Source organism: Cupressus sempervirens, chromosome 1 (assembly GCF_028749045.1).
Source record: "Cupressus sempervirens isolate cs-2001-9-10 chromosome 1, ASM2874904v1, whole genome shotgun sequence".
Classification (NCBI taxonomy): Eukaryota; Viridiplantae; Streptophyta; class Pinopsida; order Cupressales; family Cupressaceae; genus Cupressus; species Cupressus sempervirens.
In genome coordinates this window covers 197,667,866-197,681,816 of record NC_143118.1, presented here as the reverse complement: position 1 = coordinate 197,681,816, position 13,951 = coordinate 197,667,866, and the positions used below count along the sequence as shown (strand labels likewise).

Below are 13,951 nucleotides of genomic sequence, written 5' to 3'. Positions count from 1 at the left end.
AACAACTTTCCCATGCAATGTAATTGGATTGCCTCCTTCCACATTTTTTGGTATTATGTTACCATACTTTTCAATGTTGAATATTCCATATCTTTTATTCCAAATATCTACCCTTTCCTTAGTTAGTTTGTCTCCAATAACTTCCTTCGATATTGAACTAACCGCATATGCATTGCCAAAGCATCGATCAATACTCTCAATAGACTCCTTATGCAATGACCCGTATAGTCGCCGATTATATGAGTATTGTAGCAATTTATCATAGTCATTATGTAGGTCTGGGATTTGCAATGATATCCGTTTTTGACCTCGTGATGACATGACCAAGTTCCATTGAATATATTATCATCTAACTTTACAACCTGTCTGGTTGATCACTGGTCACTGGGGTTTATGCCATTACGGTTTACTAGATTGTCTGATTTGTGTGCCTTGGAGGAATGATACTTCTCTGACTGTCTTTCTGAATCCATTCTCCTCATTCTCTTTTGTGCTTGTACGAAACTGCTAGGTAATGCATCCTCTTAATGAGTGTGTCACTAACTTCTCACTCTGCTCTCAGGAGATTACTGTGCCAGTTGTATTGCATTCCATTGATTCACAGTTCATTTTTGACTCGATGTCTTCTCTCCTTCGGTATTCTTTTTCCTAGAGCATCCGATGAACCTCCCTTCTCCGTTAATGAATAGTTATTGACATGATATTGATGTACGAATTTGTCTTCCGTAGAGATTATTGATCTGGAACTTCAATATGTATCAGGATTTGCAGGGTTAATACTATTTGCAGCCTTGCTCCGATACCATGTTGAGTAACAAGGACTGCTTCTACAAATGTAATAACACTGCCATAATTGATTTGGTGTTTTCTAAGTGCAGATATGAATGACTTATAAATATGAGAGGAGACATGTCTCTATGGTTAATGATCATTAGATAATATATTAACAATAATATATTTATAACCATACTTATATATATAATATAATATCTAAGTAGATATATTTGTCTAAATGATGATTTGTCAATAACCACGTAAGAATTATCTCCAGGTCAATTCAATCAGACCGAAGCTACAATTTTAACAGTGTTGACCTCCTTAGCTGATATACAGTTCGATTCTTTGCTCCTGGTCTGGTTGGAAGTGCTGGTTGAAGTGCTGGGAAGGGAGCACACCAGATTTGAGGTAATTTCCTGGCCAACTGAATGTGATGGATCTTAGAAACCCTAGATCTGATGTGTGTTTTTGCCCAAGCTCTTAACTGTTGATTCACAGATCAGCTCTTCCTTATTTGCTACTGATGCATGCGACTGAAAGAAAGGTAGCACTAATTTGGGGTTTTAGGTATGACTGCTGGAAATGTGGTCATTGATGTCAAAGACATATTAATGAGGATTGCTACCATTAATGTTAAAGGAATAATAAGGAGATTATTGTCAAAGATGTCACCAAGATTTGTTTATAACTTTATACAGAGCTGGTTGAAGGCATTGCCATAGAGTCATAGACAGATATACGAGTCATCCACAAATGTCTCGAAGAATTGAGGATGCAAAAATAGCAGTTTTGACAAATCGTAAGCATCAGACTTCGATGGAGACGTTCAAGTATGTGTGCAGCAATATGGAGTAGATTATATAAAAAGGAGACTTAATTTATTGCCTACCTCACTAAAGGACAGGTACAGGATAAATCTGTGATTAATATTAAAGAAAGAACAGTTCAGCAGCTTGGTTGCTTATAAGGATGGCACCAAAGAAATGATTAAGAGAAATGAAAAGTCTGCATACATTGGCTGATTGAAAAGCAGCGCTGCTTGTAACAACTTATACTAATTTTAATCAAAAGAACACAGGGCAGCAATCTGATTAAGAATTCTTTTTAAAAAACAATTATGATAATGAAGAGCAGCAATTATGAATTGATTGAAGGAAGAAAGGCTCTCAAACTTGCCTGTGGGAAGGTCATCTCTGCATGAGAAAGCCTCGCTCGGCCTAGGCGAAGCCAACCTCCATTTTGATATGTACGAGCTGCATTGAATGCCAATAGACAATGTTGAGTGAATTTATTTGAGAAGTTTATGGGTAATGACTCATTTCAACTTCCCTTTCCTTGAAGTCATAATAACAATGATATTTTCTTGAAAGATATTGTTGAGGGTGCTGATGAAGATTTGGAGAAAGCTAAATATGTGGTTGCGAATCTTGGAACTTTGGGAGAAGACACGGACAATGGAGGACAAGGTAAGCCCTCATCTGCTGCTTCTCTTCTGGTTGTTCTTGACTCAGATGTGATCATAGCATTTAATTTGGAAAGGGATAGACTTAGAGATATAGTGGTCTTCCTTGCGATTTCAGACCCTAGTAAGCTACCTTCTTGCTACTACATGGACAATTGGTCGCAGATTGTGTGGACAAAAGAACTAGGGTTTAAAATTTCCATTTGTAGGATGATCAAACATGGGCTGATTATAATTTTCTTTAAATATGGTAAATCTCAGAAACAGGCGATTAAAAAGAATTGTGAAAAATTAGCGCTTGTTTTAGGGCCCTGAGGTGGACACTTGAGGCCAACACTGATGAATTTGCAGCACTTTAGTGCCCTAGGTGGGTTACTATAAAAAATATCCCCTGATTCTTTGGAAATTGATTCCCAAAATGTAGAGGCTATTCGGTTTGGTGCCTCTAGTAGGTTGGTGCCTAGAAACATTGTAAAAGAAGCATTAATGAAAATCAATTATTTGCCATGGTTTTTCTTGTTACGGTTTACGCGTAAAACATTGTCTGATTGTATTCTTATATGCATGGTTGTTGGAATTTAGTAATGATGCTATTGTAATCGTTAAAGTTTAAATTGGTAAAACCGTTGTTATATTGGTTCACCCCACCCTCTTACTCTAACTGTGTGCTCTCTAGTGATAACCCTGAAGCCTTGACTATCAGATGTGTGAATGTTGCCCATGAGATTTCTATAACTATACTTTCATAATGCTTTAGTTGTTTCCATAGAATGATGTATCCAATGCCTCCTATGTCTTATTTGTTGTACCTATTCTGATTTTCAATATAGGGTTTATGCCTCTATAATTACTCAATAGTTGTCAAGGTAAATTTTACAAGATATCCAAGAAGAATTTTTAGTGGAATTACTATCTCAGGTATGGTTATATGAAGAAAGAATGCAAAAAAATGGTTGGTTGCTGAATGGTCAAAGCAGTGAGGGTCTTTATAGAATATCCATGTTGCAGAGCATATTGAGCTGAAGGAGTTTTCTTTTTATTGGTTTAATGGGCAAAAAACTAGAAAATCATGTGAAATCTGCTTGGTACATCGATTCTGGAGCTTCTAGACATTTCACCCTTCGACAAGGCAGGTTCACAAAATACACACCATTTAAAGATATTGTGATCTTTGGAGGAGGGGAAGAGCATACTGTTGTTGGCAAGGGCAATGTTTAGATTTCTAGAGGGGGAAATCCAATATTTCTCAATATATACTATGGTGCAATATTTCATTTTTTAATGGTCATTTAGGCCTATTCAGGTAGTATTAAGTTTATTTATTTAGTTTCTATTTTGGACTCAAGTTTACATTTGTTACAATTCGAAACATTGTAATTTAATTGCCTGTATAGTGCAACTTTATCATCATAATCAATCATACAATTACCATTACACTCGTTGCAGTCCTAATGAATTCTCTTTTAGTTGCATGAATACATATTCAATTTTAATTTTAATTTAGCATTTGTAGCTTTAACGCATTTTCTTTCCTATTCACTTCATAGGATAGAATACTTATCTCTTAAATATCATTGATGTATTTTTATTGTTATAAATGTTTTTTACATTGATGTTATCATTAATTTTCATTTAAAGAGGTGTAAAGGCTTTGTTATTGCTACTTCTTCTATATTTTATAACTACACATGTTACTCTCTATTTTCTATCGATATAATTACATCTAATGCAGAGACACTGATGCAAGATTCATACGATTAGGTTATTACAGGTTCTGAAGATGGGACCTCTCGTATATGGGGTAAGTGTTTGGTTTACATTCTTTTGACTGGCTTTCAAGATATTCAGAGTCCTTTCTTCTGTGGTTGGAGAATGCCAATTAAAGGAAAATATCTTATAGAGGATGGCCTTCTAGGCTTCCATAAAATATAAGGAGATTATATTTTTACATCAATTAAATTTTTGTTTTACGGTTGATGCACATGTTCCCATATTTCTAAACCTAAATTCAGACTGCAGGAATGGCCATTGTATAGCAAGCTTGGACCCATTTAGAGCAACCAAGATGACGAACCATTCAAAAACGATGTCCCCATGGGTCAGTTGCATGGCACTTGATCCAACTCAGAACTGGCTGGTATGGTTTGCATGATGTGTTCAGAGCTTCTGTTCCTAATTTTCATTTTGTTGTTTACAGTCTTCTCTTAAATTTAAGTTTGAGTTTTATATTTCTTTCAATTCTCTTTTTGATGCATAGATCAAATGTATTATTGCATAAGTAATGTATGGACTATTCACAAAAAGGGTAGATAGATTGGGAATGTCCCGAAGCTACTCAAACAGGGTGCAGTTAAGGAAAATCAAAGCATCAAAGTATCATGCAGCCCTGATAAAGAAAAAGCTGCCAAAACCTCACATGACATCCTAAAAGGAATGAATTGCTTGAGTTGACGAGTTTGTAATCGTAAAAGTGAAAAACTTAACCAGCAAGACTATTAACGATTTTGAAGGAAGAACTGATACATTAATTCTATTATTAATTTTTGTCATATATGGCATGTGATTTAGCAGTGAGAAATTTAATTTCTATGCGGTTCAATTGGTTTGAAATTACATTGTAATGGAAGACAGTAAAAAGGTCTTTTGATGTGTACTAGATGATGCTAAGTGTGTAATAATTGTTTATATGTTATTGATCTGACAATTGAGTAAACCTAGATGATTGCAATTTGAGAAATTTTGAATGCTAACAATGGGCAGATAGCTTACATGTTTATCATACATATTTCCAGAATAAATTGTCTCATTTGAATGAGTATACACTATGTAACACCATAATTCAATGAAAAACAATGAGATGCCTAATGTTTTTTCTGATCTTTAACAGGCTTGTGGCAGTGGAGGTGGCTGTATAACATTATGGAGCCTCCCTGGTTTCAATGCTACAATAAGGATTGCAGCTTGTGCACCTCCTCAGGATGTAAGAATAGCTAATAATCAGGTCAGCCTTTTTCTTAGTAGTTCTGATATCCCTGGTTTGCATTAGAAACTTTTAATGCGGAGTGTTGTTTGTATGATTGAAGGACAATGTCTTTCCCTTTTTGGTTGAAAGGAATATTAAATCATTTCCAAGCTAGCTAACTTGAATTTTCTAAATTTTATAGAGCTTACTTTTAGCCATACATGTAAATACCATAATAAGATGACCGAGTTTTGAAGATTTAGCCTTCTTATCCAATGATGTACTTGAGACCGATTTTTAAAATTAAGTGGTCAAATCCTTGTCTCTTGTATCCATACATCACCCCTTCCTTTTGCATAAATGCAAGCTACCTTGAGTTGTTCGAGGTCTTTCGATCTTATGTCTATAGTCACATCATATAGGTAAGCTTGCTTTTGGAATCGAGGCTCATATTGTTAATATTTATGAATGAGGGCTTCCCATTCTATATTTTGTGCGAAATCATATTGATGTTATTCTAGTGACTATGTATTGCCATATATATTAAATGAAGACAATAGGGATGCGTAGATGCATTTCTAGGAAAGTTATTTTAGGAGGCCGTTTTTTATGGTACAACTAGAAAAAGAAAAAATATAGGAGACTTCAAATATTTATATGAGAATGGAAGTTCTAAAGTGTATTTTTTCTACATATGCAATTTCACAATGGATAATGCATCCTACCTTAATGAAACAACCCTCAATTTATATTTCAAATATTCACTGGTTTTTTAATTAATTTCTTTTCACTTATTAAGCTATTAGGTGCTCTTTTCGCTATATTATTCAAGTAATCATGTATACATCAGATAGTATAGGCTTTCATCCATCAAACTGGATAGGAATCCATTCATCTAATATGATACACATTTGTCCATCAAACAAGACATGTATGATGCTTTGGGCAGAGGTTTAATTTCACTTGCAGTCCTTCGCCTTGAGTCGCTCTCAAATTGCTACACTTACCTACTGGAAGTGCATTGAGATCTCTATCATTTAGGGATATATAAATAAAGGTTTGGGTTCTGCATCAATGTTTGGCCTAAAGGCTGAATGAGTCAAACAAAGCCGTACTAGATTTATTCTCTTGTTGGCAGCAATTGCTATGGATAGCTTTTGGGACTTAAGATCTCCAATCCTAATGCTGGTCAATTTTGAGATACCTGTAGTTTCATTTCCTTTAGACTAAGCAATTTCCCCCTTTCCGTGGACCCTTGCTTTGATTCCTTATGTCAACTTCCTCATTGTATTATATTTTCTGCTGTTGGTGCTTTTTAAACATGTTTTTCGGTTGGACCTCCCTCACACAGCCAATGTGAGAGGAAAATTGCATTTTGAGAATTGATTTGGAGATTCGTGCAAGGTCAAGTGCAAGTCTTTTGGATTCGTGCAAAATTGACAATTTTATTGAATCCATTGATTATTCAATTTCTATCTCCAATCATTTAATTTTTTGATTTGCTTTAGATTTATTCTTGTTTTCCATTCCATTCTAGAGGTGGGTTTTTTATTTGGAGGAGAATTGCTTGCATTTTCATGGATATTTGTCTTTAGATGTTCAACTTCACAGGGCTGGTGTGCAACTTTCTTGCCCAGGACATGGATGTCAAAAAGCATCTTGCAAAGCCAAACTAGCTCACAACCTACTTTGACTGTTCCCCGACCCAACCCTTTGGGATTCGTCCAAAATTGACAATTTTATTGAATCCACTGATTATTAAATTTCCATCTCCAACCATCCAATTTTTTGATTTGCTTCAGATTTATTCTTGTTTTCCATTCCATTCTAGAGTTGGGTTTTTGATTTTGAGGAGAATTGCTTGCATTTTCATGGATATTTGTCTTTAGATGTTCAACTTCATTGGGCTGGTCAGAAATTGACATGCCCGAGACATGGATGTCAGAAAGCATCCTACAAAGCCAAACTGGCTCACAACCTACTTTGACTATTCCCCGATATTTAGCTTTTGTTAGGGAAAGAGATATGACCTGCTGCTTCTTACTAGTTCAAGTGATAACACCTTTGATCAAACTGAAAACATACCTGGAAGTAGACTTTTTGATCAAGAAAGCCTAATGCTGGTCAATTTTGAGGTGACTGTAGTTTCACTTCCTTCAGACTAAGCAATTTCCCCCTTTCCGTGGACTCTTGCTTTGATTCCTTATGTCAACTTCCTCATTGTATTATATTTTCTTCTGTTGGTGCTTTTTTAAACATGTTTTTCGGTTGGACCTCCCTCACACAACCAATGTGAGAGGAAAATTGCATTTTGAGAATTGATTTGGAGATTCATGCAAGGTCGAGTTCAACCCTTTTGGATTCATGCAAAATTGACAATTATATTGAATCCATTGGTTATTCAATTTTCATCTCCAATGATTCAATTTTTTGATTTGCTTCAGATTTATTCTTGTTTTCCATTCCATTCTAGAGGTGGGTTTTTTATTTGTAGGAGAATTGCTTGCATTTTCATGGATATTTGTCTTTAGATGTTCAACTTCAAGGGGCTGGTGGGCCAACTGACCTGCCTGAGACATGGATGTCAAAAAGCATCCTACAAAGCCAAATTGGCTCACAACCTACTTTGACTGTTCCCCGACCCAATGCTTTGGGATTCGTCCAAAATTGACAATTTTATTGAATCCATTGATTATTAAATTTCCATCTCCAATCATTCAATTTTTTGATTTGCTTCAGATTTATTCTTGTTTTCCATTCCATTCTAGAGGTGGGTTTTTGATTTTGAGGAGAATTGCTTGCATTTTCATGCATATTTGTCTTTAGATGTTCAACTTCATCGGGCTGGTTAGAAACTGACCTACCCGAGACATGGATGTCAGAAAGCATCCTACAAAGCCAAACTGAATCACAACCTACTTTGACTGTTCCCCGATATTTAGCTTTTGTTAAGGAAAGAGATATGACTTGCTGCTTCTTACTAGTTCAAGTGATAACACCTTTGATCAAACTGAAAACATACCCGGAAGCAGACTTTTTGATCAACAAAGCCTCCCCTGTTCGATTTTGTATGATCGATGAGTTGGCCATCTTTGGTTTGTCCATAGAGGATACCGAAATTAGGCATGCCCTTGACATAGCGCGAGATGCATTTTGTTGTAGCCGAATGATCAGAAGTGGGAGTTGTCATGAAGCAAGGTATGCAACTCACAACAAAGATGAGATTAGGTTTAAGGTAGTGTGATATATCAAACCGCCCACTACTTGTTTGATTGCATATTTATTCTCAACATGAGAACTAGATTTAGCTGATAACTAGAGACAAAACTCCATAGGTGTAGATGCAAGTTTACAATCTTGCATTCTAAATTTGTCCAACAGAGCCCATGCATACTTAGATTGAGAGATGAAGATGCCATGTTCCTGTTTCCAAACCTTGACACGTAGCTAGTAGTGAAGAAGTCCAAGGTTGGTAATGTCAAAAGACTTACAAAAATGAAAATATGAAAATAAAGCAAAGAAAATAGTAAGAACACTACCTTGTGCGTCATGAATCACTTGCAAAATAGAGTCTTCTTTCTCCTCTTGATCTTGCCATCACTTGCAAAATCACCCTCCAAGCTCTTTCAAACTCTTCTTAGTTTTCTATTAGTTGTTGCAAAAACAGAATGCCAAATGAAGTATATGGGCCTTTTGAAAGGCTTAAAGGGCCCTATATAGGATCCACATGTTTAAGGGCAAACTAGGAACCAATTAAAAAACAACAATTAAAGAAAAACAACTGTTTTTTTGCTCTTATTGGCAACTGCGGACAATTGCACCTCGTCTTGTCTTGGGTGTGGTCGAGGAAAACCTGGGAAGTCCCCAGACACTGTCTGCCAGTACCTATGTTGGAGGTATTTGATTGGTATAGGGATGGGGAGGCAATGATGCGGCTAGCTTTCAACAGTGGTAGGGGTGCTCTTGTATGCTGCGTACCTATCCCAGAGATGTCCTTGCACTTGATACTCCAGGTTTTTTGCCCAAGTGCACATCCCTGGGTTTCACTAACATTTAATTAATATTAGCTTTAAATCCACAAAATCTATTTATTTTCAAGTTTCCACCTTTTCTAATTTTCAAAAGTTTAATGAATAAATATTAAATTTAATATATTCGATTACTATCTTTTTACTTTTATTGGAACACGCAATTAATTTCAATAGAGTCCAGTAATTCTAAAATTTAAATCTTCCATTGCGATTCCATATTGACAACAACTTACTCCCACTCCTCACTTATTTTCTTCCTTGATTGCAAAATTATTAACTTCCATGTTTGATTAAACCATGCTTGATTGTATTTTATCAAATTTATTACATTAAGTTATATTTTATGAACATATGTTTAAAAGACATCATCCAAAAACTTCAATCCTTCAATTATAAATTTTAATTTTGGCAAGTTCTATCATCGATATGAAATAATTTTATGAGTCATAGACCTTCCACAATATTGCCCAAATGAACATCCATCTTTGACTATGCCATTTCTGTATTTGGGCATGAATTGGGCTCTACTACAAACATTTTTTGTTTTGCTTTGCATTCCATGGCTAGCATGAGAATGCCCTTAGGCATAGATCGGGTAGGTAGACATTATTTTCCTTTCACACAAAATCCTTGATTTGTATTGTTTCGTGCTTAGGCATGTTTTCCCATGAGGGATTTTTATTTTTTTGAAAATTTTTGTGACTTGTAGCAATATGTGTTTGCGTGTGTTTTTGACCCCCTTGCGGATTATTTCATACATTGACTTCTTCCCCAATTGCATCGAATTGTGCTTCACCATTTGGGTTGCAAATTACTTTGTTCAACTTTTTCCATTTATTGTGAACGTGTCCACAATGTGCTTTCAGACATTAATCAGGCATCCACGAGATTGGTCATTGTTTTCTTCTCTTGTTTGTGTATGGATTAGGTTCCTTAAAATAACTTCTTCATTCAATGTATTTTGTGTTGCGTGTCCATGGTGGAGTTTTCAGGAGCAGGATTTATGCTTTAGAACTTCCTCTGATTCGATACTTGTATCGTTCCTCGGCTTGGACCGAAAAAATCACTTTGGGAGGACTAGGAGTTTTACTTCCTTCGTTTTTCCTCAATATAGACTGCCTCTTGAACACATAAAAGTGAGTGGATTTTAAGTTTTTGAATCTTTTTCCTCTTGCATACATATGCAATCGAATTATGAATTGTATAATTAACATTGATTTTTTGGCCTGTGTGTTTTGAACTATCTCTTATTGATATGCTTTTTTTTTAATGAGAATCTTCCATATCCTTCAAGGGTTAGCTTTACTTTTTTGTGGTGGTGAATACCATGTATTTAAGGAACTCCTTGATTGCTATTTGATGTACCTGCAAATGTAACAAATTCTCCTTTCAACGAAATTTGTCTGATTTCCTTGGCACTTGTGGGTTTATCGATCCACTCATCCATTTGAAATGGAAGAGGACTTTATTATTTGGAAATGAACCTTTACTTCCATAGGGCATGTGGGTCCTTAGTGGATAACTTTAGTGATAAATGTAATTCTAGAGCTTATGAGTGTGCAATTGGTATGAGGGAAGATTTTAGGATCTTGCATATCTTTCATGCCTTTTGCTTTTTTCTTGTGAAATTGATGCTTATAAATTCACAATCCTTTGATTCCATACTAGACTTTGGTGATGCCAAATTCTTCCATCTTTTTTATTTCCTAACACAACCATGAATGAAGGATGATCATTCTACCATTTCACATACTTTCTCCTTTTGAATGCCTTCGGAGATTCTCTAGGAACATTTGCGAATTCTTGTGACTTTTCGAACCCATCTTTGGGTAACTTGGGCAATTGTAGGAGATTTTGAAATTCCTCTAGATAGTATTCAGTCGAGGCTTCATTAATATTCATGAGTTATTGAGAAACATTCCAAAACTAGAGTTGTAAAAGTTAGGGACATAATTACTACCCAAGACCTAGGCAAAACCAATCACTTCTAATAGGGAACAAGAGGAACTTAGAGAACTGAAACTAGAGCCACCAAGAGAAGAAAACAACAAACATGCCAATTAACCTTAAAAAGATAGGGGTCCCTTTACAATTGGTGATGTATGATTAGCTCACAATAAGGCTGATGGTGAAGATAGCGATGGGAAAGAGGTTGGTGAATCAAGCCTTAAGGTAGTATATCTCTCTAGCATGAACAAAGAGAGGTCTTTCAGTGTGCATGGACTTCTTGTAGGGCAATGAGTGATTGCTTTGTTGGATACTAGTGCCAATCATAGCCTCATTGATTCATGGTTAGTAGCTAGGTGAGGCTTTCAAATAGAGGAGTTTGAAGGTTTTATAGCGAAGCTAGAAGATGGTTACACTTAAGTGTAGCATGATTTTCGAGCTTCCCATGCATTTGAATAACTTTGATTTCAAGGTAGATTTCAATTTGGTTGACATGGGAGTGTAGATGTTGTATTGGGTATGAGTTGGTCACATGCCACTGGGGCATTTAAGTAAATCTCAAAGACATGGAGATGAGATTTGAGATTGATGGTAGATTGCATGATCGGAAGGCTATTAGAGTGGGTTTTTTGAGAGTGATTTCACCCAGACGTATGGAGAGGCTTATTAGACATGATTTAACTCGAATGGGCAATGTTGTCCTACATTTTGTCACCAAAAAATGTTGGTAATAGCACGAAATTTTTTCAAGCTAGTTTCATTTTTCTCTAAGCTTGAGTTTGATATTCAATCACTTAATGCTGATCGATTGATCTATTCAATTCGTATATCAAATCATTTGATTCAAGGCTTTCGCCAAGTTTTTTTCGTTTTGCTTTTTGTTGAGCCTTGGTTTTTGAAGCCTTCATTGTCTTTTTCTTTGTGTTTGAGTTTTCTTTTGTTGGTTTTTAGTCCTTTGGTTTTTGTCATGTCATGTCTTTCGCTTTTCCCTTCGATTCGGTCTAATCTAGAGCTCAATCAGAGTTGTTAGTCAAGAGATATGCTCCTTATAGTGCTTCAAAAGTGGACCTTTTGGGTCCAACAATACGAATTAAAAATATGATGTTATATTTTTAATTTGACTTTCACTTTTTGATAAATATAATTTGTATTCACTTTTTGTTATGTTTTTAAGTAACTTCAACTTTAAATTTTTAACTTAAAGTGACTATAGTGCACTTTATGTTATAATTTTAAGTTGAGTTACTTTTTAATTATTCACTTAAAGTAACTATATAACCATATAGTTTGAGTTTAATTTTTGGTTTTTAAATCAAATGCTTATTTAAATGATGTTTATATATTATATTTTTAAATATGATAGATAAATATTGTTTATGGCCCATTTAGTAACATTTTTATAAACTTAAGTGAATTAAATGGCTTAAAGTCATCAAAAGTGGACATTTTATATGCAAATACATGTAAAATCTATCAAAAGTGGACATTTTACATGTCACTGTATATAAAGTTCATTTTGGTGGACCTTTTTGATGTCATTACATCAAAAGGCTATCATAAGTGGACCTTTTTAATGCCACTGCATCAAAAGTGAAGTTTTTATGCTTTTACATCTAAAATGTGAGATGGATTTTAAAACATGTAACCTCCTCCAAAATATGTGATTTTAGTTGTATGCATATTTTAAAACATGTTCTTGACTCCAAAAGGCCTGATTTTATACTAAAGCATCCAAAAGGTCCGATTTTATACTAAAGCATGTTTTAATATATGCATTGGCCTCCAAAAAGTCCGATTTTGAAGAACTTCATGTCTTTGACCTCCACGAACCCGATTTTGATCATAAGTGAATTTTTTTTTGATGGATTTACATGAAATCTTTTCCATTTGAGGTGGTTTGGTGGGCAATGAGTTTCTTTGCATTCAAAATGGATTCAACAAGCTAAAAAATGTTTTTGAAAGCGCCAAACTAGGGCACATTTTTTGAGTAATTAGAAAATAACTCCAGTTTTGTGCCATGTTTTTGCTCCATTCCAAATTGATTTCGCTTTATTTGGTGTTTGCATGGCATGTTGGTGCACGATTTAAGGTTACAACACTAAATTGATTTGTTCATGCACCATGGTGAAAAACGTTTTTCACCAAAAACGTCCCACACATATGCATCTTGAAAACGTTGGATCTTGGAGCAATTTTAGGGCACGTTTTGGCATCTTTTAACAACTATTCCTTTTGCTGCCCTTTCCCATTCAAATCTATAAAAGGTTGAAAGAATGAAACATTTTTGGAGAATTTTTCAACAATGGAGCATCTTTTTCCTTCATTTTTGGCACTTAATTTTCATGTAAGTGGACTCTTTCTTTCTAGCTATTTAATTTGTGCTTATCTTGCTGATTTTAAGAACATAATTGCGTGATGATTGCCACTTGTTGAAATCTATGCCATGGAAAATTCATTTTTGCTTTAAAAATGAAGAATTTGTTCATTTTCATATTTTTGGTTCATTTCCAAGTTCCAATTTTGAATTTGAGTGTTCAAGCGTTTTGCATCTTGGCATGTTTGAGTCACTTACCAAGTGTACATTTTTCTTTGTGGTTTTGTGTTTTGTGTTTGCTTGCCAATTTTCTCCACTTTGGAGAAGTTACAAGTTCTTTCCCAAGAACTTGTTGTTTCTTCACTTCATGCGAAAGCATCATCATGTTCCACATTCGGTTTTTGTGTCGGAACACCTCACCTCTCATTCAACAAATGCGATTACATGTTTTCCATCTC

General features: G+C 35.2%; 1 protein-coding gene across 4 annotated transcripts in view; it reads left to right on the top strand.

Moving 5' to 3' along the window:
- DWA1 (DWD (DDB1-binding WD40 protein) hypersensitive to ABA 1) overlaps positions 1-13,951 on the top strand; it is a 262,989-nt gene that overhangs the window by 139,558 nt on the left and 109,480 nt on the right. For all 4 annotated transcript variants that reach the window (XM_089820059.1, XM_089820040.1, XM_089820029.1 and 1 more), the window contains 3 exons: positions 4,001-4,040; positions 4,252-4,376; positions 5,127-5,240. In XM_089820059.1, coding sequence (XP_089676185.1) covers positions 4,001-4,040; positions 4,252-4,376; positions 5,127-5,240 — 279 coding nt within the window. The remainder of the gene's footprint in view (positions 1-4,000; positions 4,041-4,251; positions 4,377-5,126; positions 5,241-13,951) is intronic.